General features: G+C 41.2%; 1 protein-coding gene across 2 annotated transcripts in view; it reads left to right on the forward strand.

Moving 5' to 3' along the window:
- Positions 1 to 20,191, forward strand: part of PREP (prolyl endopeptidase) — a 265,867-nt gene extending 245,676 nt beyond the window's left edge. Inside the window, exons 15-16 of one of the 2 annotated variants that reach the window (XR_004538731.1) lie at positions 11,289 to 11,727; positions 17,901 to 20,191. Coding sequence is in view for 1 of the 2 variants with exons in the window: in XM_033936788.1 (XP_033792679.1) it covers positions 11,289 to 11,583 (295 nt within the window). In the remaining variant the exon portion in view is untranslated. Of the gene's footprint in view, positions 1 to 11,288; positions 13,307 to 17,900 lie in introns of those variants that run through there. The other variant, XM_033936788.1, reaches the window with a different exon arrangement.
- Positions 20,192 to 24,489: the final 4,298 nt, after the last annotated feature.

Below are 24,489 nucleotides of genomic sequence, written 5' to 3' on the forward strand. Positions count from 1 at the left end.
AATTTTAGTTTGAAAGAAGCTTGCTAGACAGTTGGCAGAGGGAGTATCTTCTGTTGAAATTGCTGGTTTGTGTTTGAAAATCGTTAATTGCTTTAGGATTTTGAAAAGAGATGAGGAATTCTTGGTTTTGGAGATTTTTTTAGTATAGTATTGTTTCTTTGTATTATTAATCATTTGACTGTAATATTGAGAGTGTTGTTTATAGTTGTCCAAATTATTTTGTGTGGGTTTGGAGCGCCATTTGCGTTCTGCTGAATGCAACTGTCGTTTTAATAAAGCGAGAGAAGAATTGTACCAAGGATTTTTTTGCTTTTTAGGGGAAATTGTTTGGGTTATTGTTGGAGCTATTTTATCTAGAAGAGATTGACAAGTATTGTTCCAGATAGCTAATTGTTCGTTTATTGTTACAGAGTTAAATTTATCTAAATCGATCAATGGTAATGTAATAAGGGAATCATCAATATTTTGGAAATCTCTTACCTTGATAACTTTGGGTAACCTAGGGGAATCATAGTGAGGGTGTAGTTCTAGGATTGTTTGAATAAGACTATGGTCGGACCAGGGAACTTTGAGTATATCAGGTTCTGAGAAGTTTGAAAGTAATTCGCAAGGGGCAAAAATCATGTTTAGGGTATGACCTTTTATATGTGTTATGCCGGTTTTTAATGGTGCAAAGTTGAGATCATTAGCATGAGTTAGAAAATCAGAAGTATATGGATTAGATATATCATTGAAATGAAGATTGAAATCTCCCAAAAGGAGTGGAAATGGTGAAGTGGTAAAAAAAATTCCTTTAGAATAATTAGATCCATTTCTTTAAAAAAAAAGTTTATATCATTTTTAGCATCTCAGATCAAGCACTAGAAGACAGTTTCAAGTTGATGGCATGGTACAAAAAGCTTTCCACACTTTATGAAAACTACATACTATACGAGCATATTTTGATATCTCACCTTTCAGATTACTGGTACAATCGTTGATTTTAAGTCAACTGGATTATTGTAATATTGTTTATCTAGCAGGCACTCAAAAGAAACCCATAGATTACGCATTATTCAAAATGCCACAATTCGATTGATTTTTCATCATGTTACTCCTTTTCTCCGTGAACTACATTGGTTGCCGAGAGACTTGGGTGAAATTCAAGTTTGGATGTATTTGTTTTAACGCATTTAGACTTGCACCTGGTTATTTAGTGGATGCTTTTACATTCGTTAATGTAAAACGTTCTAGGCACTTAGGCCCTGATTCTCCAAAGTGCGTCCCGATTTTAGGCAGCTGTAGGCGTCCTACAGCTTTCTAATCAGCCAATCGGGATGCACGTTTTTTTAAAAAAATGCTCCCCAGGCAGGCCTGAAGGCGCCTCCGGGAGCCTAGGGAGACCCGCAAGATGCCTAAGCTCGCCTAAGGGCCTTAGGCGGGCCTTAGGCAAACCTAGGCGGCCCTACGCATCTCCCTAGTAGAGGAGAAGCTTAAAATGTAGGCCAGCAAAATGCTGGTCTACATTGTAAGTAGACGCGGCCGCTATACTTATCGCGGCAAGGGATCTCTCTGCCGCTATAAGTATAGCGGGCCGCAGCCTGTCCGATCGCTGGCAGGAGGGTGCCCAATCCCTCCTGCCCGAAGACGCACCCTCCCCCCCCCGGCGCTAACAACCCCCAAACCTCCACCCCACCAAACTAACCTGTTCTTACGGCCAGATGGGTCTTGCCCGTCCAGCCAGCAGGCACGCCTGGTCGAAATGAGGCGGGCCCGCCCCTTCCCGGCCCATCCCGCTGAAGTCTAAGGCCTGATTGGCCCAGTCTCTAGAAGCCTGGATCAATCAGGCCTTAGGCATAGCGGGTCCGCCCATCCCCACTTAATCTAAGACCCATATGGCCGTAAGAACAGGTTAGTTTGGTGGGGTGGAGGTTTGGGGGTTGTTAGCGCCTGGGGGGGGAGGGTGCGTCTTCAGGCAGGAGGGATTGGGCACCCTCCTGCCAGCGATCGGACAGGCCATGGCCCGCTATACTTATAGCAGCAGAGAGATCCCTTGCCGCGATAAGTGTAGCGGGCCGTGTCTAATCTAACCCGATTCTCTAACCAGCGTCTGTAACATGGACGCCGGTTACAGAATCGGGGTTTAGTGTAGGCCGATTCTGAATAGGACGCCTCTCCCGGGCGTCCTATACAGAATCAGGGCCTAGGTGTCTTGTGGGCCTCGCCTTCAATATAGGCGGCCTGCCTGGGGAGCATTTTTTTTTAAAAACGTGCATCCCGATTGGCTGATTAGACAGCTGTAGGACGCCTACAGCTGCCTAAAATCGGGACGCACTTTGGAGAATCAGGCCCTCAGAGATATTTTTCTCTTTTCCATCTGTCAAAGGATGTAGATTTTAAAAATATCACCATCGTGTCTTATCTTATCAAGCAGCTTACTGGGACAAGGACCTAAACTCTTTATTGACGATCACTAATACATATCAACAGTTTAGGAAACACTTAAAAACACATCTACACATCGAAGTTTTAGGTAACTAACTTTATTTAGACTATCATCTTTTTCTTTTGTGAGCCGCATGGAACTTTATGGTTATGCAGTATAGAAGTAAGTTTTTATGTTATGTTATGTTGAATTTTAGAGCTGTGTGTGTCTCTGTATGAGTGATGCCTCTTGAACTCCGTTCAGAACACATGGAAGGCAGTTTTTAAGGCATCTAAACAGGTAATTCAGAACTTAGCAGAGTGGAGATTGCAAGCCTGGTTGTAGCTAAAAAGTATGTCGATATTTTCACGACGTGCATACAGCACTTTGAGCCAAATTATAAAGATGTGAAAATCCTTGATTTCCTCATGATGCAGGGCCAACATCTACACACCCATTCCTCTGCCTACAAAAATAGGGCCCACATGCTTTCTCTGTTTACATGTAACTGGGTAGATTTTCTTCGGGAGTTCACTAGCAAGTTTGCCGATTCCGATTATGAATTAGTGAAACCTGCCCCTTTAGTGTTTGCTGGAGTGAGCTTGGACGGTAACTTCAGCATTTGGAACCTAGGACAATACCAGACTTTACAGTTTACAGCCCAGAAATATCAAAGAAGAGACAAGTTAATGTAATCATGTATTTTTTAATGGGTATAACTTATGGGCAGACTGGATAGACCATCCAAGTCTTTTATCTGCCGTCATTTACTATGTTACTATATAATAATAATAATAACTTTATTCTTTTATAAGCCATAACCAAAAGTTCTAGGCGGTTTACACTAAAAAGAGCTGGATAATCAGCGAAATACAATAATACAGTAAAAAATACAAATATTTGTAAAATAGAATTTCAATAATAAAACGCTCATTAGGTAATAAACTTATCGAACAAAGTGGTCTTAATTAACAGCAATAGGATAACATATCTTGCTGAATACATTTACCTAACCTAGATTGTTGCCTACCAGCTTGAAATGCTAGGGTCCTATCTAAGAAGGTCTTTTATCTACACCCATTAATTTTTGGATAAGCAAATAAGCAGAAGTTTCTAGTTTCTCTTGATGGTCTACGCAACACAAAATGAGGAAAAAGATAAGCTGGAGACAATCCCGATATCAGCTTAAAGCAGATACAGGAAAATTTGAATAATACTCTTGCCTCCAAAGGCAGCCAATGAAGTAAACGATAATATGGACTAATATGGTCATTCTTTTTGAAATCAAAAATCAATCGAACAGCTGTATTCTGAATTATCCTTAATTTCCTTAGAATTTTTTTGGGTGCTTCTAAATAGATGATGTTACAATAGACTAAAATAGATAAAACTAATGCCTGCACCAATAGTCTGAACGATAAAGGATTAAAATATTTTTTTATGCTTCTTAATTTCCACAATGTAAAAAAGCATTTTTGTACCACTAAGTTCGTGTGTTCTGCTGGTGTTAAATGTCGGTCTAGTGTGACTCCCAGAACTATGATAGATTTAATAATCGGGTAGTCATGACCATTAAGATGAAGCAATGAATTTGTTATTTTGTCGTTGGGACTAGCCAAGAAAAGTTTGGTGTTTTCCGTATTGAGTTTCAGTTTGAAATTAATTGTCCACTGTTCTATCTGAGTCATATTAGAAGATATCTGGTTTAAAATTTCAGAGATAAAATTATTTAGAGGGATTAAAATAGAAATGTCATCTGCGTATATATATAATTTTACATTTAAACTCTGTAATAAATGTCCTAGAGGGGAAATGTAGATGTTGAATAAGGTAGGCGATAGCGGAGAACCTTGGGGCACACCGGATGGATTACTCCATGAATGAGAATAGTTACCATCACAAATCACTCAATAAAATCTTTTCTTCAAAAAACCTTAAAACCAGTTCCAGACCCTTCCTCAAAGTCCTTTTGTGTCTAAACAACTCAACAATATTTCATGATCTACTAGATCAAAGGCACTACTAAAATCTAGCTGAAGAATTAAGGCACTAGTGCCTTTGCTAAATAGACCATGAAGATAATCAAGCATTGAAGTTAAGACGGTCTCCGTACTATATCCTCTTCTAAATCCCGACTGATGGTCATTAAGGATATTAAATTTATCCAAATAACTTACTAATTCTAAATTAACTAAACCTTCCAGTAATTTGGTAAACAAAGGAATGCTTGCTCTGGGTCTATAATTGGATTTCGTGGCAATTGATAATTTCTGGTCTTTAAGAATAGGGGTAACCAAAATTTGACCCAATTCATCAATTAACAGTCCCTTAATCAAATAAATAAATAAATCCGCTTTAAAAGTAGATGAAGCATTTTTCATTACGTTGGGGGGACAATCGGCCAGCAAACAATTCGATTTGACATATTTATTGAACAACTTAAAAAACTGTTGCCGGTCTGGGGTTTGGAAATAATCCCAGGATATATCAGCCCTTGAGCAATCTTCCAAGTAACTAAGTTGTGAAGCATCATAGTTGCAAATAAGAAATTGTAATGTTGCTCTCAAATGTAAAATTTTATTATTGAAGAACTCTGCAAGAGTATCAGGAGACAATATCTTCTCCCTGTATTGAGGTCCTGCCAACTCTCCCTTACCATCACAATAAGGACACCACTGACATTTACCACAGGTAGTGTGATATCCTCTAGTTTCACTTCTTTGAGCAGATTGTCTGGTAGAATTTATTATTTCCCCCTATGTTTTTCGTACGGCGATATGAAACATCACTTATTCAGGGAATTCTTCACAAGCTAATGGTGCCACATCCCAATGTTTTGAAATAATTGTATTGATTTGGGTAGAAATAGGGGTGTACTTCTTCTATACAAATACAAAACCTGATTGGACTTGTTCAGGCTTATATTGTAGTACCGTATTTCCCCATATATAAGCCGCAGCCTATATATGGGTTTTGCAAGCTAGCCCAGTAGGTGCGGCTTGCATATCTGGGGCGGCCTATACAGGGTTTTAAATCATCCCCCCACCCTCCCTTACCTCCCTCCCCTTGTCTCCCTCGCTGGCGGCAGCCTCCTAGAATCGTGCCCCCAGCATTGCTCAGCAGGAGTGATCTTTGTGTGCAGGCCGGCCCCACCTCCCTTGCTGGCAGCAGCCTCCTTGAATCGTGCCACCAGCGTTGCAGAGCAGGAACGATCTTTGCATCTGCAGACCGTCCCCACACTGCTTTCTGTATGGCTTTGCTGTCAGTTCTCGTGGGACTCAATGGTAAAGCCATACAGGAAGCAGTGCGGGGCCAGCCTGCAGATGCAAAGATTACTCCTGCTCTGCAATGCTGGCAGCGTGATTTGAGAAGGCTGCCGCCAGCAAGGGGAGCAAGAGAGGGCGGGGGGATGTTTTTTAAACATTGTATAGGCCGCCCAAGTTACTGGTAGATAAGCCACAGCTAATACAGTAGGGCAGCTTATCTACCAGTTTTTAAACTTGTATAGGCATTTTTTGTGGCCTATACAAGGGGGTGACCTATATGTGGGGGAAATACGGTAAAAGACACCTCTGTGCATATATATTACATTACATTACATTACATTAGTGATTTCTATTCCGCTTGTACCTTGCGGTTCTAAGCGGATTACATTAGAAGATGGCTGGTCATTTCCAGGCGATGACAATACCTTTACATACATTACTTTACATAGATTTACATATATCCCTTAAGTATGGTTGTCGCACTGTTTGTGTAGGATAGTAACATACATAGTAACATAGTAGATGACGGCAGATAAAGACCCGAATGGTCCATCCAGTCTCCCAACCTGATTCAATTTAAATTTATTTTATTTTATTTTATTTTCTTAGCTATTTCTGGGCAAGAATCCAAAGCTTTACCCAGTACTGTGCTTGGGTTCCAACTGCCGAAATCTCTGTTAAGACTTACTCCAGCCCATCTACACCCTCCCTGCCATTGAAGCCCTCCCCTGCCCATCCTCCACCAAACGGCCATACACAGACACAGACCGTGCAAGTCTGCCCACTAACTGGCCTAGTTCAATATTTAATATTATTTTCTGATTCTAAATCTTCTGTGTTCATCCCACGCTTCTTTGAACTCAGTCACAGTTTTACTCTCCACCACCTCTCTCGGGAGCGCATTCCAGGCATCCACTACCCTCTCCGTAAAGTAGAATTTCCTAACATTGCCCCTGAATCTACCACCCCTCAACCTCAAATTATGTCCTCTGGTTTTACCATTTTCCTTTCTCTGGAAAAGATTTTGTTCTACGTTAATACCCTTTAAGTATTTGAACGTCTGAATCATATCTCCCCTGTCTCTCCTTTCCTCTAGGGTATACATATTCAGGGCTTCCAGTCTCTCCTCATATGTCTTCTGGCGCAAGCCTCCTTCATTTTCGTCGCCCTCCTCTGGACCGCCTCAAGTCTTCTTACGTCTTTCGCCAGATACGGTCTCCAAAACTGAACACAATACTCCAAGTGGGGCCTCACCAATGACCTGTACAGGGGCATCAACACCTTCTTCCTTCTACTGACTACGCCTCTCTTTATACAGCCCAGCATCCTTCTGGCAGCAGCCACTGCCTTGTCACACTGTTTTTTCGCCTTTAGATCTTCGGACACTATCACCCCATGCTCCCTCTCCCCGTCCGTGCATATCAGCTTCTCTCCTCCCAGCATATACGATTCCTTCCTATTATTAATTCCCAAATGCATTACTCTGCATTGAATTTTAGTTGCCAGGCATTAGACCATTCCTCTAACTTTTGCAGATCCTTTTTCATATTTTCCACTCCCTCTTCAGTGTCTACTCTGTTACAAATCTTGGTATGATCTGCAAAAAGGCACACTTTTCCTTCTAACCCTTCAGCAATGTCACTCACAAACATATTGCAGGATTGGCCCCATTGAAGAAATTGGTAGTGTTTGCAGCAGAGAGAAAGAACTAGCACGTCACTATAGTTTGCTGAAAGTGGGCAGTAACTTACCCTGAGTTTCCCCAAGACAGGTTGTACTGTGGGGCTTTACACCAGTGCAGTAATTTAATAAAGCGAAACGAGAGTACAGAGCTCTGCCATTTCCATCCAGTTTGCAGCAAGTGTTTGTCAATCTGTCTTCCAGAGAGAAAGGGAATATGAGAAGCTGAAAAGCGCATCTTCGGTTTGTTTAAATTTACAAGACATTTCATCAAGTCCATTTTATCCGACTAGATATTCTTCATGAAACCTAATATTGCATGAATAATATACATGGTAGCTACACCCTGTTGAGAGGCTGTTGACATAAATGTTTACCGCTGCTTCCTAGATATAGTATTGTGTTGTATTGCTATGGCAGCAATCCTCGCAAATTGGAACTAAAGCATGTAAAGGGTTTTATATCCAGCATTTTACTGCTTAGTAGCTTCAGCTCATCCATCATTTTGCTGAGAGCTGAATTAAGCAGGCCTGGGCTGAGGCTGTGGGGGTTTTCTTAACCTGCCACAGCGTTCTGAGGTCATCTTCTTTTTATGGCTAGTTAAGCCAGTGGAAGAAGGAGGGGTGGATATAGTTTCTGTCCAGTGGCAAGATTAATACAGAAAACTATTACAGATGAAAATCACCCTTATCGATTTTTTTCTGACTCTTATTTTTTCTTCTAGTTATTACCATGACTGCTAGCTGAAAAAGGAATACAGTTTGATTCTTGACCATTTATTGACAACACAGTGTTGTCTTACAATATTGAAGATATATTTGATCTTGTGGGTTTTTCCCAACATATAAGAACATAAGAATAGCCGTACTGGGTCAAACCAATGGTCTATCTAGCCCAGTATCCTGTCTTCATGGTGGTCAATCCAGGTTACAAGTACCTGGCAAAAACCCAAATAATAGCAGCTTTTCGTGCTACCAATCCAGGGCAAGAAGTGGCTTCCCCAATGTCCATTTCAATAGTAGACTATGGACTTTTCCTCTAGGAACTTGTCCAAACCTTTCTTAAAACCAGCTACGCTATCTGCTCTTACCACATCCTCTGTCAATGCGTTCCAGAGCTTAACTATTCTCTGAGTGAAAAAATATTTCCTCCTATTGGTTTTAAAACTATTTCCCTGTAACTTCATCGAGTGTCCCCTAGTCTTTGTAATTTTTGACGGCGTGAAAAATCGATCCACTTGTACCCATTCTACTCCACTCAGGATTTTGTAGATTTCAATCATATCTCCCCTCAGCCATCTCTTTTCCAAGCTGAAGAGCCCTAACCGTTTTATTTCCTTTATCATTTATCCTTTATCATGTCATGTAGAAAATTTTTTAAAGCACATCTGTTTTCTTAGACATTTTTATAAATTAAAACAGAAATTTTACACATTGCTCAGGTTTTTGAATACTGTTATGCCGGCAACAGGGGGTATCCTCTGGCAGGAGGGCTTGGGCACCCTCCTGCTGGCGATCAGGGGCATCCTTCGGCAGAGGAGTTGGACACCCTTCCGGCAATCAGGGGGTGTTGGGGGGGTATCCTTTGGCAGGAGAGGTTGGGAACCCTCCTGCCAGCGATCATCAGGGAGGAGGACAGGCGGCCACTGTTTTGCCTGAAGTCAGGATTACTGGTCTGTAATTTCCCGAATCTTCCCTAGAACCCTTTTTAACAATAATTGTCATAACATTGGCCACTCTCCAATCTTCAGGTACTACAGATGAATTTAGGGACATGTTATAGATCAATAACAGCAGATCAGCAATTTCATGTTTGAGTTCTTTCAATATACCATCTGGTCTAGGTGATTTATCACTCTTTAACTTGTCAATGTGACTTAGTACATCTAATCTAATGTTTGGCTTTGTATACCGAGACTTCCATTGAGGAAAGCTCGTCTCGGTTTACAATGGTTAGTTTAGGAAATAAGAACTATAGAGAAGGAGATATCAAGAGAATTAGTTACCAAAATGCTTAATGAACAGGATAGTTTTCAAAGACTTACGAAAAAAGGGAAGGGAGACAGAGCTTTTTAGAAAGAGTGGAAGATTGTTCCAAAGTTGAGGGAACTTAAAGGTCAAAGATTGACCAAAGATCTTGACTCCTTTGATACCTTTGCTAGAAGGACAGGATAGTTTGAATTGTTGGTCACCCCTTGCAGAAAAGAATCTATAAAGATTCCAAGATAAAGGAACTAGGAGAGTGAAAATACCTTGAAGAATTTTAAAAGATGACACAGGCACATTTGAACTGGACTTTGAAATACAAATCTTCCAGGTTCACTGAGATTTCTTTCAGTTCTTCCACATCATCACCCTTTAAAACCATTTCCAGTTCAGGTGGATCCCTTACATCTTCTTTTGTAAAGACCGGAGCAAAGAATTCATTCAGTCTCTCTGCTATGGCCTTTTCATCCCTGAGCACCCCTTTTGCTCTTTGATCATGCACTGGTCCCACAGATTTCCTAATAAGCTTCTAAAAAAATTGTTACTATGAGTTTTTGCCTCTTTAACAAGCTTCTCTTCATATTCGTTTTTTAATCTTTCTTTATCAATGCTTTGAATCTAATGTGCCAGTGCTTATGTCTCTTTTTATTTTCTTCATTTGGATCCTTTTTCCATTCTTTAAAGGATTTTGGGGGGGCTCTAATAGTCTCTTTCACTTCACCTTTTAGCCATACCAGCTCTCGTTTCCTCTTTTTTCCAGCTTTAATATGTGGAATATATCTGGTCAGGACTTCCACGATGGTATTTTTAAATAACGTCCATACCTGGTTTACAGTCCTAACCTTTGCCACTGAACCTTTTAGCTTCTTTTTAACCATTTTCCTTTAAAAAATTAAGTGCCACTACAGTAGATTTCTTTAGCGACATCACTCCAGATATGAGCTCAAATTTAATCTCATTACAATCACTGGTTCCCAGCGGACCTAACACAGTTACTCCCATACTATGCCCTGCATTTCACTAAGGACCAAATCTAAAATGGTTCTCCCCTCTTGTCAGTTCCTGGAACAGTTGTTCCAAGGAGCAGTCATTTATGATGTCTAGGAATTTTACCTCCCTAGCATGTAACATTTATCCTGTCAATGCTGGGGTTATTGAAATCACTGCAAACCTATAGTCACCTTCACATACATGAACAACTAGCCCCATAGCACCTGAGAATAATTCTGCAAACTAACTATTGATTTTGTTGTTTTGTGCTTGATATATGAACACTAACAACTTACCTGGACTGAATTATAAACTGATTAAGATACTGCAATTTGTGAATGAACTTTTTGAGAAGTTGTTTATGGAAGAATTATAAGTCGACTGAGATAATGGGGGTTTTTTTTAGACCTATGAAGCACATCTGAGGTCTTTTTCTCCCGTTTTTTTGGGTCAGGCTAGTTGTGGTGTTCATATTCCTGAGGGTTTGCGATGAATTGGAAAACACTCTCACTGTCCTCTGAATTTGTAGCTGAAATCACTCATTATTATAGTGTTGTCCAGTTCTCCAGCTTTCCTAATCTCTGAAAACATTTCTTCATCTGTCTGCTCATTTGTCCCGGGGGTCGGTAGTCTAACCCAACCTTTATATTCCTTCTCTTCACACGTGGAATTTTTAACCATATGGATTCCACACTGCTCTCTATGTCATGCAGAATGTTTATTTTGTTTGACTCAATTCACCTCTGTAATTAATTTAATGTAATCATTGTACAAGCTTTTATGTCAGGCTTAATTTGTGTGTTAGTTTATGTCTGTTTTATTGTAAGCCACTTAGTTTTAGGTAGGGTATGAGCTAAAACAATGTTTCTGTATCGGTACTTTCTTTGTTCAGGAGAAGATGAGAGCTTGCTTTGGTTATACATTTCTTTTGATTCTTACAAGATACCTGCTCCATTTTTTCAGGTACTCACCCCTTCACAACATAAAGTTACCAGAAGAGGATGGAGTCCAGTATCCTGCCACGCTGCTTCTCACAGCAGACCACGATGACCGCGTGGTGCCCCTTCACTCGCTGAAGTTTATAGCCACACTGCAGTACACTGTGGGTCAGAGCCACAATCAGAGCAATCCGCTGCTCATTCATGTTGACACCAAGACGGGCCACGGAGCTGGGAAGCCAACAGCCAAGGTCATCGAGGAAGTGTCCGACATGTTTGCTTTTATCGCCCGATGCCTAAATCTTGATTGGATTGAATAAAGCATTTGCTATTGCTTTCTCCGAATCTCAAAACAAGGGCTTTCAGAGTATTTGAAAAAGAATAAGAAACACGTGGAATGTTTTTATTTAACTAATTTCATCTTCCATATTTATCGCTTGGCTTTCCAGTATAAAATGCTCAAGGTGAGGTACAATCATAACAAAAACAGTGTCTTATTATGGATGTTATTTGTAAGATGCCTAGAACTGGAGACGGTGCAGGACTTTTAAGTAAATAAATCTAGAACACAAAAACAAAACAGAATTTGCAACCATAATCCCATAGGAGCCCTTTTCCTAAGCAGCTGGTACAGGTTTTAACATATAGCAGACATTAGCCAGCCTTTGAAAAAAATGGGCTAGCTAATTTATGCAGCTATGGGTTGGCCAGGACTGGCTGCGACAGCTACTGTACAGGTCAATGCTTTGCACTGTCACAACTGCCAGTAGTGCACTTCAAGCGGCTCTCAGGGCAGTGTGCTTGCGTGTCAAAAAATGAAGTTGTTTAGGTGAGGAACAATTTGCCCTTATGTAAAAGGATGAGCCAAATGGTGTTAGCGTGAGACCACCACTAGAGGTCATCGGTGCCATTTTGACAACTGCAGCTAGACAGGGCAAGAGCAGGGAGGGACTGCTACCATCTTGTACCATTACACTACCTGGGTGACTCCTAGGAGAAGGTAGAGATTTGTGCCAGGGTAGGGGATAGAAGAGGCTGAAGTGCCAAAGCCTGATCCCTTCCCCCCCCTTCCAACCATTGGAGTAAATGCTGGCATGCCCCCTTGTACTTATCACCATTTAGTAAATTAATTGAATCCCATCTGAATTTAATATTCAGTAATATATAGAATTTCTTTCAAACGAGCACTTTGACAGCACAATCCTTGCCTAGAATCTAAAGTCACCCTTTAAAAGCTTGTTTGACAGGTATTAATGAACTTTCTAAATACAGATCAATCATTTTGGGTTAGTTTGTTCCCTTTAAACTTGGACCCGTATATTTGGCACCTGCTAAACTGCATTATTTGCAGAGCTTAAGCAACAAGTAGGGATATTGTGGCTTCGCCGGTGATGGGCTCAGGCTTAGGCCCCTGTTCACCGCACAGCCACGGCCGATTTCTGCGTGCCTCCAAGAGAAGTTGGAGGTCCTGCTGGCTTTCAATAAGAAACAAAAACAATTAGTCAAGACTAATCAAGTTCTGTTAGCAACTTGTTTTTCCCTTTATTGGCTTATGAACTATTGTCAGAAATTAGCCTTGCAGCTTAAAAGAAACAACAAAAAAAAACCTGGGCTTTTAAAACATAGCCCACACCTTCTTGGCAAGTCCCAAATAATTTACAAACAGTAATGTCCAGCTTTATCAGCGTCCTTAGCAAGGTAGCTTCAATAAATGTTGCTGAGGCCTGGCTTGCAACAGGCCTAACACACCAGCTGAGCACACTGGGGGGGGGGAAGGGAGTAGCCGAATCCACTCTAACTCAGCTTTAAACAGCTTGCCAAAAATTGGCCCCACAAACCCAACCCGAGAATGGTTGGTGGATTCTCCCCGCTACAGTTCCTTCATACCATAAGTCTCACACACTCTGCAAAAAGGCAGAACACAAACTAGCCAACAAAATGCACTTGGCTTTCAAGTCCCAAAACAGCTCCTTCATGGCGGTGAGCTTTGCACAGCTCACTTGGCTTCACCTTGGTGCTTGTAGCAACACAACAAAAAAAACACCAGAAGAAAAATAAAGTTAATGTACTTAACTTTCCTCCATTGATACTTCTTGTGGCTCCATGGCATACTCCAGGAATTCCATGGGTTCAGTGCTGGCTGTTGGGTTGGCTTCAGGGACAGGGGCTGCCTCTGACATTTCAATGTCCTCTCCTAAGGCTGAGTCAGGAGCCCGGTCCTCAGAGCCAGGATAGACTGACCTAGACTTCCTCAGGGCAGCCTCTAGAGCATGCAGCTGACCACGCCCTAACTAGAGCAGCTTGTTGCCTAGACTGTGCCTTCCTTGGGGCTTTAATCAGTGCTTGAAGCTGTGCACTACCTGCTCTAGGAGCCTGTCTCCTAGGCTGTTCCTTTCTAGGACACACCTCCTGCTGCTCTAGGCTATTCTCCCCTTCTTGCTCCCCTCCCCAGGGCTTAGTGACTTGGTGTTTCAACTGGAACTCTAAACCTAGCTGGGAACTAGAGTTTGTCTGGTCACACTGATTAGCCCTTTGAAGGGTGATTCTAGGGTTAGGAGGAGACTTCCCTGGAACAAGCCGAGCTTTAGGGCTAGGGTTGTGACAATATATGGAGTTCGTCACATTTGCAAATATGAAGGGGCCCGGTGCTTTTAGAATTTAAAACTAGTCATCATCGGCATTCTTTTAAATTCATCCTCTTCCAGAGTTTTACACTAGTTACTAAGCAACATTCTCTAGTCATTATTGCTACCATAGTGTGTTTTGACAAAAGCCCACTCATGGCTTAATTTTGGAGGGGAACGGCCTGCAACTCAGTTCTGCCACTTCTTTCCAGACACCAGAGCAGCCCTTCCTTTCCAGGCAGCCTGGGAAAAGGAGGGGAGGGAGTCTGCTCCCTAATCTAGCCTCCCTTCTGCCTTTGGCCTACCCACTTGTCCCCACCCCACAGTTCCTCTTCCTTTTTGTCTACAAATTAAGCCCTGAGCCCATGTACAAAAAGTTACATTAATATAACCTAGAGATTGTTAAGACCATAGGAACAGCTGATTTGTCAAAAAAGGAGGGTAAATGTTTCAGCTGCCATATCTGGTAAAAGGCTTCTTTGTGACTGTGGAGATAGTCTTACATAGATAAATCTAAAATAATCCCCTAAATTCATGCCTGACCAAAACAGAGAACAATTCTGTCAAAAATAAGCTTTCTTACAGGCATAATAACTATACAAGCCCAGTATCCTTTTTGCAACATTATTAGCTAATCCAAGTTAGAAGTACTTGGCAAGATCCCAAAAGAGTAAAACAGATTTTATGCAGCTGATCCTAGAAATAAGCAGTGGATTTTCCCAAATTCATCTTAAAAATGGCTTCTGGACTTTTCTTTTAGCAAATTAACCAAACCTTTTTAAACCCTACTAAGCTACCTGCTTTCATCATGTTGTCTGGTTACTAATTCCAGAGTTTAATTACACGTTAAGTGCAATTTTTTCTCCGGTTTGTGTTAATTTGACTACTTAGTAGCTTCATTACCTGCCCCCTAGTCCTTGTATTTTTGGAAAGAGAAAAGCAGTGATTCACATCTACCCATCACTCTAATAGACCTCTATCATAGATCCCCTGAACAGTCTCTTTGCCCCATCCCCTTTATCTTTTTCAGCACCCTTCTTTGTAACTTTTCTAATTCTGCTATATTATTTTTGAGATGTGATATCCAGAATTGCACACATTCAAGGAATTTGAGGTGCAGTCGCACCATGGAGCGATACAAAGGCATTATAACCATCTCATTTTTGTTTTCTATCCCTTTCCTGATCATTTCTAACATTCTGTTAACCACTTCACACTGAGCAGAGAGTTTCAATGTATCATCAAAGATGACAACTAGATCTGTTCCTGGGAACTTCCTCCAAATGTGGAACCTTGGGTCACGTAGCTATAGTTTGGGTTCCTCTTTCTTACTTGCATACTTTGCACTTGCTCACATTAAACATAGAAACATGATGGCAGATAAAGGCCAAATGGCCCATCCAATCTGCCCATCCACAGCATCCACTATCTCCTCCTCTCCCTATTGGCTAAGGCTCTTAACATTTGCATCTCCTCTTCCTATAGGCTAAGGCTCTGTACCCTGCATTGTGAGGTCATAGAGCTTCATGGTTATAGAAACATGATGGCAGATAAAGGCCAAATGGCCCATCCAGTCTGCCCATCCGCAGTAACCATTATCTCTTGCTCTCTCCCACGTTCCTAACCCAGGCTTTCTTGAAATCAGACACAGTCTCTGTCTCCACCACCTCTACCAGGAGACTATTCCATGCATCTACCACCCTTTCTGCCATTCAGATGCCCATATTTTATGGCTTTAACTTTAATCTTTTCACCTTCCTTCATTGTACCTTTCTTTCCAGATAGGTATTCTGTGTCGTCAGGTCTCGGTCTGGATCTGATCTCGTAGGCAAACAGAGCTCAGCACAGAACATGTTACTAACACCATCCTCTAAAATAACTGCTACTAAAGAAAAACTGTGACAAGACTGTTACATACCAGGAAAGAGGCCATGAACATAATCTCAAAGAGACAACCACTAATTAGTGTTAACTCAATGTTGTTTTTTAAGTGATAGATCCCACGACAGCAGATTCAGAACATAAAATTAACCTTACTGGGTCAGACCGATGGTCCATCAAGCCCAGTAGCCCGTTCTCACGGTGGCCAATCCAGGTCCCTAGTACCTGGCCAAAACCCAAGGAGAAGCAACATTCCATATAGAATCCCAAAGAATAGCAAGATTCCGGAATCCCAGAGAGTAACAAGATTCTAGAATCCCACAGAGTAGCAACATTCCATACAGAATCTCAAGGAATAGCAAGATTCCGGAATCCCAGAGAGTAACAAGATTCTAGAATCCCACATTCCATGCTACCGATCCAGAACAAGCAAAGACTTCCCCCATGTCTTTCTCAATAACAGACTATGGACTTTCCTCCAGGAAATTGTCCAAACCCTTCTTAAAACCAGCCATCCGCTCTTACCACAACCTCTGGCAACGCGTTCCAGAGCTTAACCATTCTCTGAGTAAAAAACAATTTCTTCCTGCATACAACTGAAATAAAGTGCTCTAAGGGATCTGTAGTAAGTAATTTGTGAAACAACTAACTGCAAAGGGTTTAACATGTTTAGGACTTTTAAATTCAAAATTACTATTTGCGATTATATATACTTACTAACATCACCTCTGTTGTTGGGCAGCAGGCAAAATTACTTGCCATTTGATTATTGGGAGCATTCTATTGTATAACTAACCCTAGATCAGCTAGTTTAGATTACAGGCAGCTTTCTAAGCTAACAACGTGGACAAACAGCAAGGTCAGAGACTAGGAAGCCTCAACCTGAGGAACACATCACCTGTCTAAATACTATGAAAGTCGCAGTGTATTTGTTGACATGTACATTCTGGTTTGGAGCATATTTGATTAATCACTTTGCTGGCTTTTTTTTTTTTTTTTTTTTAATAATTTTGATCATATTTTTTATGTCATGTCAGTGGTGACATTCAGTCAACAAGTCTATATAACTGGTATATGTGGAAGATGCTGGGTGAGCCATAGGATAGCACATACGATCCCGCATACAAATAGCAGGTTGACTGATAATGGATTGAATTTCATGCACAGGAAATGAGTGTTTTTATTGAGAGAAAGCTCTGGAAATAAGAGGCGTAGGATGAAGATGAAAGGGTAGACGCAGAAGTAACCTAAGGAAATACTTCTTCACGGTGAAGGTGATGAACTCAAAGAAAAGCCTCCCAATAAAGGTGTTGGAAATGAAAACTGTATTTGAATTGAAGAACACTTGGGACAAGGCACTTTACACATTGAAAGGGAGAGTAGAAGGCATGGATGGACAGACTAGATAGGCCATATCTGCCTTCATTTTTCTGTTTTCCAGGTCTCGCCACATCTGGGTAGGTAGAACTGACGTTTCAGCCTTCATGCTGTGGCTTTCTTCAGGGTATGCTGTGAGGTCTGCAGTTTGTCTCTATATAGAGTAGGTTGGCTGACCTGATTGAGAACAGGGTGGTCCGTTGATCATGAATTTGATTTTTTGGCGGGAAAGTTTGTTGGTTACAGATTTGAATCCTGATGGGAAATTTGAATTTTGGTGGGAACATCAATATGACCCAATTTTAAATTCTGGTGGGGAAGTCTGTGGTCACATTTGTTGAATTCTGACAGACAAAAAGGGAGGGGGGACTTATAGATGGTGGGAGAAGGCGTTTGTCCTTGGCCTCAGTCCTTTTTGTGCTGAATTTCTTTTGGATGAGAGAACTTGAAATTTTGTTGATCTTTATTAATTTAGTATATTATGGATAGCATTGGAAAACTGTAATTTATTTAATGTCATCACACCTGCTCCTGCATGAACTATTGCTTTCTCAGAGAAAAGCAGTTCATCTTGTTTTCAGTTGCATAATGGAATCAAATGTCCTTTTATAAATTAGGCCTAATAGTTAGTGCAAAGGACTAATGTTGAGCAAGCCAAAAGTGGAAGCCATCACAGCCCTGAATGTGTAATGTGTGTGACCTCGTAACACATGGTGACCAGCCTGCAAAACCTCATTGTCTCCTTTTCTGCCTAGGAACCAAAATCCTAATCTGATGGGTATCCAAACCATTCTAAACTTTATTGGAAAGCAGCTGCCAAAGCCCATATTTTAAAGATCCAGCACACCTGTAAAAGTGTATTAAATCCCCACCGAACTGTACAACTTGATTTTTGATGTGATAACAGTGTTACAGAATGAAAGCTCGACCTCCAGAGGCTGCCAAGTAAAAGTATTGTGTGCTCATAAGCTGAGCAATTCAGCACAGCTGGATTTTATTTTCTGTTACATGAGGATTACTAGTAATTTATTTGTTCATTTACAATGACAATCTAAATGTATGAAATGTGACTTGGAAGCTGAAGTGGTTGTCAACTGATCTTAACAAAATATGTGTTATTTTTCTCTGTTTTTATAGTATTTCTTCACTGCCACATTAGGGTAGCAACAGTGACGATAGTTGGTGGCATCTTATAATCCAATACATTTGTTGAGATATGAGCTGTCAAGGAAAGGTGCGCTTTCATCTGAAGCACGATTAGTAAAGAACTTGGTCACATAAAGAAGCAACATACTACGGCTCCCCTGACAGGCAGGACTTCTCCAGTAAAAAACAAGCTGACATGACTATTTCAATACTGAAAAGAAGGCCAAAGTAAAACTGTCCAGGCTGCTGTGTGCCAAACTGAGCCAAATGGCACGACATTTGTCACACAGCCAGGAAGAGAAAGCTGTCCTTGCCTCACCAGATCAATATTGATCTGTCATGACCCAGAAGTTTCCAAGTTTACTATTTCTTTGATATACCATCCATCAAAATTTATCTAGATAGTTTACAGTCCATAAAAATATTAAAAGTTAAAAGAAAACCCATCACTGAATTAAGTGAGGGGCGAGGAGGTTACATAACTAAAGACTGACATGATAAAGAGGAAGTTACAAGAGGTGGCAACAAATAGATCAAGATAAGAAAAATATAAATGAAGGCGAGGGGTGGAGAGAACATTAGGGGAACGTTCGCCTCTAGAGAGGCGTTTGGAGTTGAGAACCTGAAGTGAATGTTATTTTAGGGAAAGAAGAGGGATTCTAGGTTAGGTATCGTAGGCATCCTGGGATAATGTGGGCGAGGACTCTTGCTTTATAGGTAGGGGAAGAGTGTTCCAAAGTGAGGGTGCCATGACTGACAAGATGAAAAGTCTACATCTACAATCTAAGACTTGAGGAGACCTTCCAAGGCAAGCAGCCTCACTACACAACCACCACCCTCTCAAGCCTGCACACAAACTCCACCACACACAACTGGAAAAAGTGCATCCTTGTGCACTAAAGCTCATACCTCAATAAATAAATTGTTCATTCTTTGGGCGCCGTCAACTTCTGTCATTTTCTCTACAGTAGTTAGTTTTTTTGTAATGAAATGTAACCATGAACCGTATAGATGTGATGCTGGGAACAGTGACATAGCGAAGGTAGGTGGCACGCCCTCCTGCGCCAAACCCCTACGCCACACTCGTGCCCTCCCTCCCCCCTTTACATCTTTAAATCATCTACGGCCTGCTGCTCGCGCTGGCTTTCCCTCTGGCATCACTTCCTGGTCCCGTAACCCAGAAGCAATTTCAGAGGGAGCCAGGCAAGCTAGAGTTGTCACACTGGCAAAGATTTTAAAGAGGTACAGGATGGGGAGGGGAGGGTGTGAGCATGGCATAGGGGGGCAGAAGGGTGTCGGCGCCCCCACTAAGACAGCACCTAGGGCTGTCTGCCTCCCTCCCCCCTTACTATGCCACTGGCTGGGAATCCTTTAGTATTACTGACAACCAATGTTTTGTTTACTTCTGAGGTCCTCAGCAATTCCAGGTGCTCAATATCGAGCTTCTGAAACCAATTTCAAACTGAGAAAAACATTCAGTTTGATTTTATTTGGAAAATTGAGGAAGGGGGGGCTTATAATGGTTTAATTCTTGCAGAACTGGGCCTTTTTTTAAAAAAAATTCTCTGGTGGTCTAAGAGCCTTAGGCCCTCAGCTCCTCGTTCCAGGACATTCACTGCCAATAAATGCCCCATGGTCGTAATTACTATGATTACTTTCACAACTAGAAGGAAAAGGTTATGAAAACATAATTACTAATACTATTTATCAAATCATAGCTGTGAAAACCATGAACTTGATTTGTAAATGAATTTCTCTCATGTTATGCCTATAGGGAAAATATTTTGTAAATTAGGCCCCGTAACTGTTTCAGACTTTTTTTTACCTCAAGACTGATTGTCCTGGAATATGTTACAGCAATCCTAATCTGTTAGCAAAATAAAATTCCTTTTTCATGTAACGTGTTCTTTTTTTTTTTCTCATCAGACATATGGTTGAGTGTAATGAAAGGTGATCAGAATAAAAAGCATTGAAGAACTGGGTTGCCATTTTCCCTTCTGGCATTGTCTGCTGGAGCCTTCATATTATGTGGGCTTTATCGTTTATGACGGTTTGAGTGCCTCTATGACAAATTGTTTCCCTGTACAAGGAAATGGCAAAGGGGCAGGGAAGAGGTGTCATCCAGTCTGAAAACTGACAAATTATGCTGCCAAGATCACAGTTTAGCTTTATGAAAAGTGTAGAATGTTCAATGCGGGTCAACCAGCTTTAGCAGTGCAATATAGACTGATCTGTTACGATATGAGTCATGTCTAATGCAAATAATTTGGCACTCATTTTTAAAGGAAACGGGTGCCCAGAAAAAGGCCATCTGCCTAAAATGTCCAAATTGCAATTTTGGAATGGTAGAAGTTTGAAAACTACACTGCAGTGCATCGAAATAGCAAGGAAGGGGGGGGCATGTTTCAGATGAGACTAAAGAGGGCTAAGAATTATCACTGTTGGACATCCTAATCAAACAGGAAGAAATGTCCCAAGTCTAAAAAAGAAGGTATCTTTTTCACTGATATCCAGGATACCAAAAGGGGCTCTGATTGAGCAATTAAGGCACGATCCCCCTCATGAATCACCCCATGGTTATTTTATCCTCTTTCACCCCTGAAAGTGACACTGGGAAGGGAAACTTGGATTCCTGACAACATCAGGTATTATGGGCATTCTGTTGCCTGGTCAGTGCAGTGGACTGTAGGGACCCAAATTTTACTTTCATGTATACAGTAAAACCTTGTTTTGCGAAACCATGCTTCTAATCCAAAACACTCGTATATCAAAGCAAATTTCCCCATAGGAAATAATGGAAAGTCAGACAATTCATTCCACAACCCAAAAACTTTAATACAAAATACTATACGTACTTGTATTGCAAGACCTCACTCATTTAGAACAATCGCTACACTCCAGCATCAGAGAGAGAAGAACCATTGGCTCAGTTGTGATGATGTGACGCGTGTATACTGTATGCACTCGTATTGCAAGACCTCGCTCATTTAGAACAGTCGTTACACTCCTGCAGCTCCAGAGAGAGAACCATCAGCTCAGTTGTGATGACGTAACACGTGTATACTGTATGTACTCGTATTGCAAGACCTCACTCGTTTAGAACAGTCACTATACTTCAGCATCAGAGAGAGAAGAACCATTGGCTCAGTTGTGATGATGTAACATGTGTATACTGTATGTACTCGTATTGCAAGACTTCGCTCGTTTAGAAGTCACTACACTCCCACAACGTCAGAGAGAGAAGAACCATCTGCTCAGTTGTGATGTGACGCGTGTATACTGTATGTACTTGTATTGCAAGACCTTGCTTGTATATCGTTAAAATGTAATAAAATGTTTTGCTTGCAAAACACTTGCATACCAAGTTACTTGCTCTACCCTACTATACCTAAATATTAAAGATACCTGCAAGCCTGAGGGTGATTGAAGTGGTGCACATTCAGGTACAGTAGGAATATGAGCCTGGATTTAAAGTCCAATGCACTGACCGCTAGGCTGCCCCTCTGCTCGGCAATTAAGTTCACAAGCTCATCCTAGGAAAAACTATTACATACCTCATTGCTGAATATCACTATGGTCACCTAAGTACTCCCCTTGGGAAGCTCTGCACCAGTGCCTAATCCACCCTTCAAAGCAATTTTGGAATTCTTTTTCTTTCAATATTTCCTTTATCTTCGGTCAAAGAAAAAAGTCATTGGAGGCCAGATCAGGCGAGTAGGGAGAGTGTTCCAATACAGTTATTTGTTTACTGGCTAAAAACTGCCTCACAGACTGCGCCATGTGAGCTGGTGCATTGTCGTGATGCAAGAGCCATGAGTTAGCGAAACTTTCAGGTTGTTATTGTCTATTTCACACAGCCTTTTCAGCACTTCCAAATGGTAAACTTGGTTAACTGTTCAGTTGGTACAAATTCATAATGAATAATTCCTCTGATGTCAAGAAAGGATAGCAACATCGTTTTGACTCTTGATTTGGACTGGCGGAGCTTTTTTGGTTGTAGAGAACTGGCTGACTTCCATTGTGCACTTTGACGCTTTGGGCTCCTTTTATTAAGCTGCACTAGTGGTTTTAGCACACGCTAGATGCTAACGCCTCCATAGAGCTGGTGTTAATTTTTCCACATAGCGCAGGGGTTAGCGCGCTAATCTTCAGTGCAAGCTAAAAACGCTCCCGCAGCTTAGTAAAAGGAGCCCTTTGCTTCAGGGTCATATTGGTACACCCATGTTTCATCACCAGTGATAACATGGCCCAAAACATTTGTCTTGCCTCTCCAAAAGGTCGTGCAAACTTCAAATCTTTGCTTTTGTTCATCGGTGAGCTCCTTCAGGACCATTTTTGCACATACCTTTCTCGTGCCAAGATTTTCAGTTAAGATTTTCCTGTTTCTCTATCAATATTTACTTAGTCTGCTATGCTTCTCACATTCAGCCGACGATTTTCATGCACAATTCAAAGAATTTTTGCAATGTTTTCGTCAGTTCTACTTGTTACTAGCCGCCCTGACCTTTTTTCAACAGTGACGCTTTCTCTCCCCTCAGGATATTGTTTAATCCATTTGTACCCTGCTGTTTTCTTCATTATCCCCATAAAATTGGACTAACATGTCCCTGATGTCACTTCCACTCTTGCCAAGTTTAACAAGAAATATATTTGTTCATTGCTCTAATTCAATCTCTGACATTCTTGCAACGGCACACAAAAAACACGCAACATCAATAATGAACACCACTCAGCAAGACACCACCACACGTCGACACTCATATACCAAGGTTGTGAAACCTTACTGAGTTGTTTGTACAGTACTGCCAACGTGAGCGCACGGAGGCAAGTTTGTGAACTTGTCAGATCTCGTACATCTCTGTGGTCAATTTTGTACAAATGGTGCCAGACAGATGTCCTTGTCTGTGGGGCTCATAATTGAAAGTGAAAAACGTCTAAAAACTGGCCTAAGTCGGCACTTGGATGATCATAAACAAAACCCACTCCCAAGATGACTTAAGCCGCCTCTGTGCAGCTCTACTGTCTTGGGGGTGGGTTAGGGACCCATGGAGAGGAGGACCCAGGCCCATTAGCCACTGTAATCATTGCATTCATGGTGAAACATGTGCATTCCCCAAAACCCTTTTGTACTGCCATATAAGTGGCTCCTGCAGCCATAAGGGCTATTGGGGTTGTAGACAGGTGGGTATAGTACATTTTTGGGGGGGCTCACCATGACCTATAAGGGAGCTGTAGTGAGAGGTTTATGGGGCACCCTTTTTGTGAAGTTCACAGCAGTGCCCTGTAAGGTACCTCACTATTCAGTGTCTGGGTGTCCAGTCCATGACTTTGCTGACCCCTCCCATGTCCAACAGGGTTTATTCTAGGTGTTTTTGACTTGGACAAATATTTGGACAAAAATATGGTATAAAGATAGACGATTTTGCAACTTGGACGATCAGACGGCTGGACGTATAGTTAGACGATTTTTGAAGAAAAAAAAAAATTTGGGCGTATTTTTCGAAAATGTGTCCTAAGCTTTGTCTGACTTTGGGCGACTTAGACAAAAACAGACTTAGACGTTTCTTTCGATTATGCCCCTCTGTGCTTTTTTGGCATTTATAATTTGGATGTTTTCTTTTGGAAAATAGCTGATTATTTTGGACAACCCTGCTGTTTTTCTTGTTCAAAAATGGCTGAGATGAACTTTACTTTTTTTATTTTTTTTATTTTGCACTTAGATGTCATTTTGGAAATACCCCTCACCTCCAGCAAGTAAATGAAAAGCAGCTTGCTTAAATAAATTGTTTTGTCTATCATCAGTCTCAAATGTATATGGTGTAAATTTCCCAATAATGATGCAAAATAAAGTTCCAGGTGTAAAACCAGCACTAAACAGGGTGCAGCTATTTAAAAATAGTTTACTGTTGTTTAAAACAGTGTTTCTCATGTCGGTCCTGGAGTACCTTCTTGCCAGTCAAGTTTTCAGCAAATCAAGTTATGCATATTCATTGTGGATATCCTGAAAACCTGACTGGCAAGGGGGAACTCCAGCACCGAGTTGAGAAACACTGGTTTAACATGTCTAAGTGATGCATAAGGATAGACCAAGGCACAACTTTCTGCAAATCCTTCACTTGAATAATTAGCAATGGCCTCAAGTTCTTAAGTATCTGAACGGCAACATCCATATGTAATTTCTTCAGAGCATCATATATT

The sequence above is a fragment of the Geotrypetes seraphini genome, chromosome 3 (genome assembly GCF_902459505.1).
Source record: "Geotrypetes seraphini chromosome 3, aGeoSer1.1, whole genome shotgun sequence".
NCBI lineage: Eukaryota > Metazoa > Chordata > Amphibia > Gymnophiona > Dermophiidae > Geotrypetes > Geotrypetes seraphini.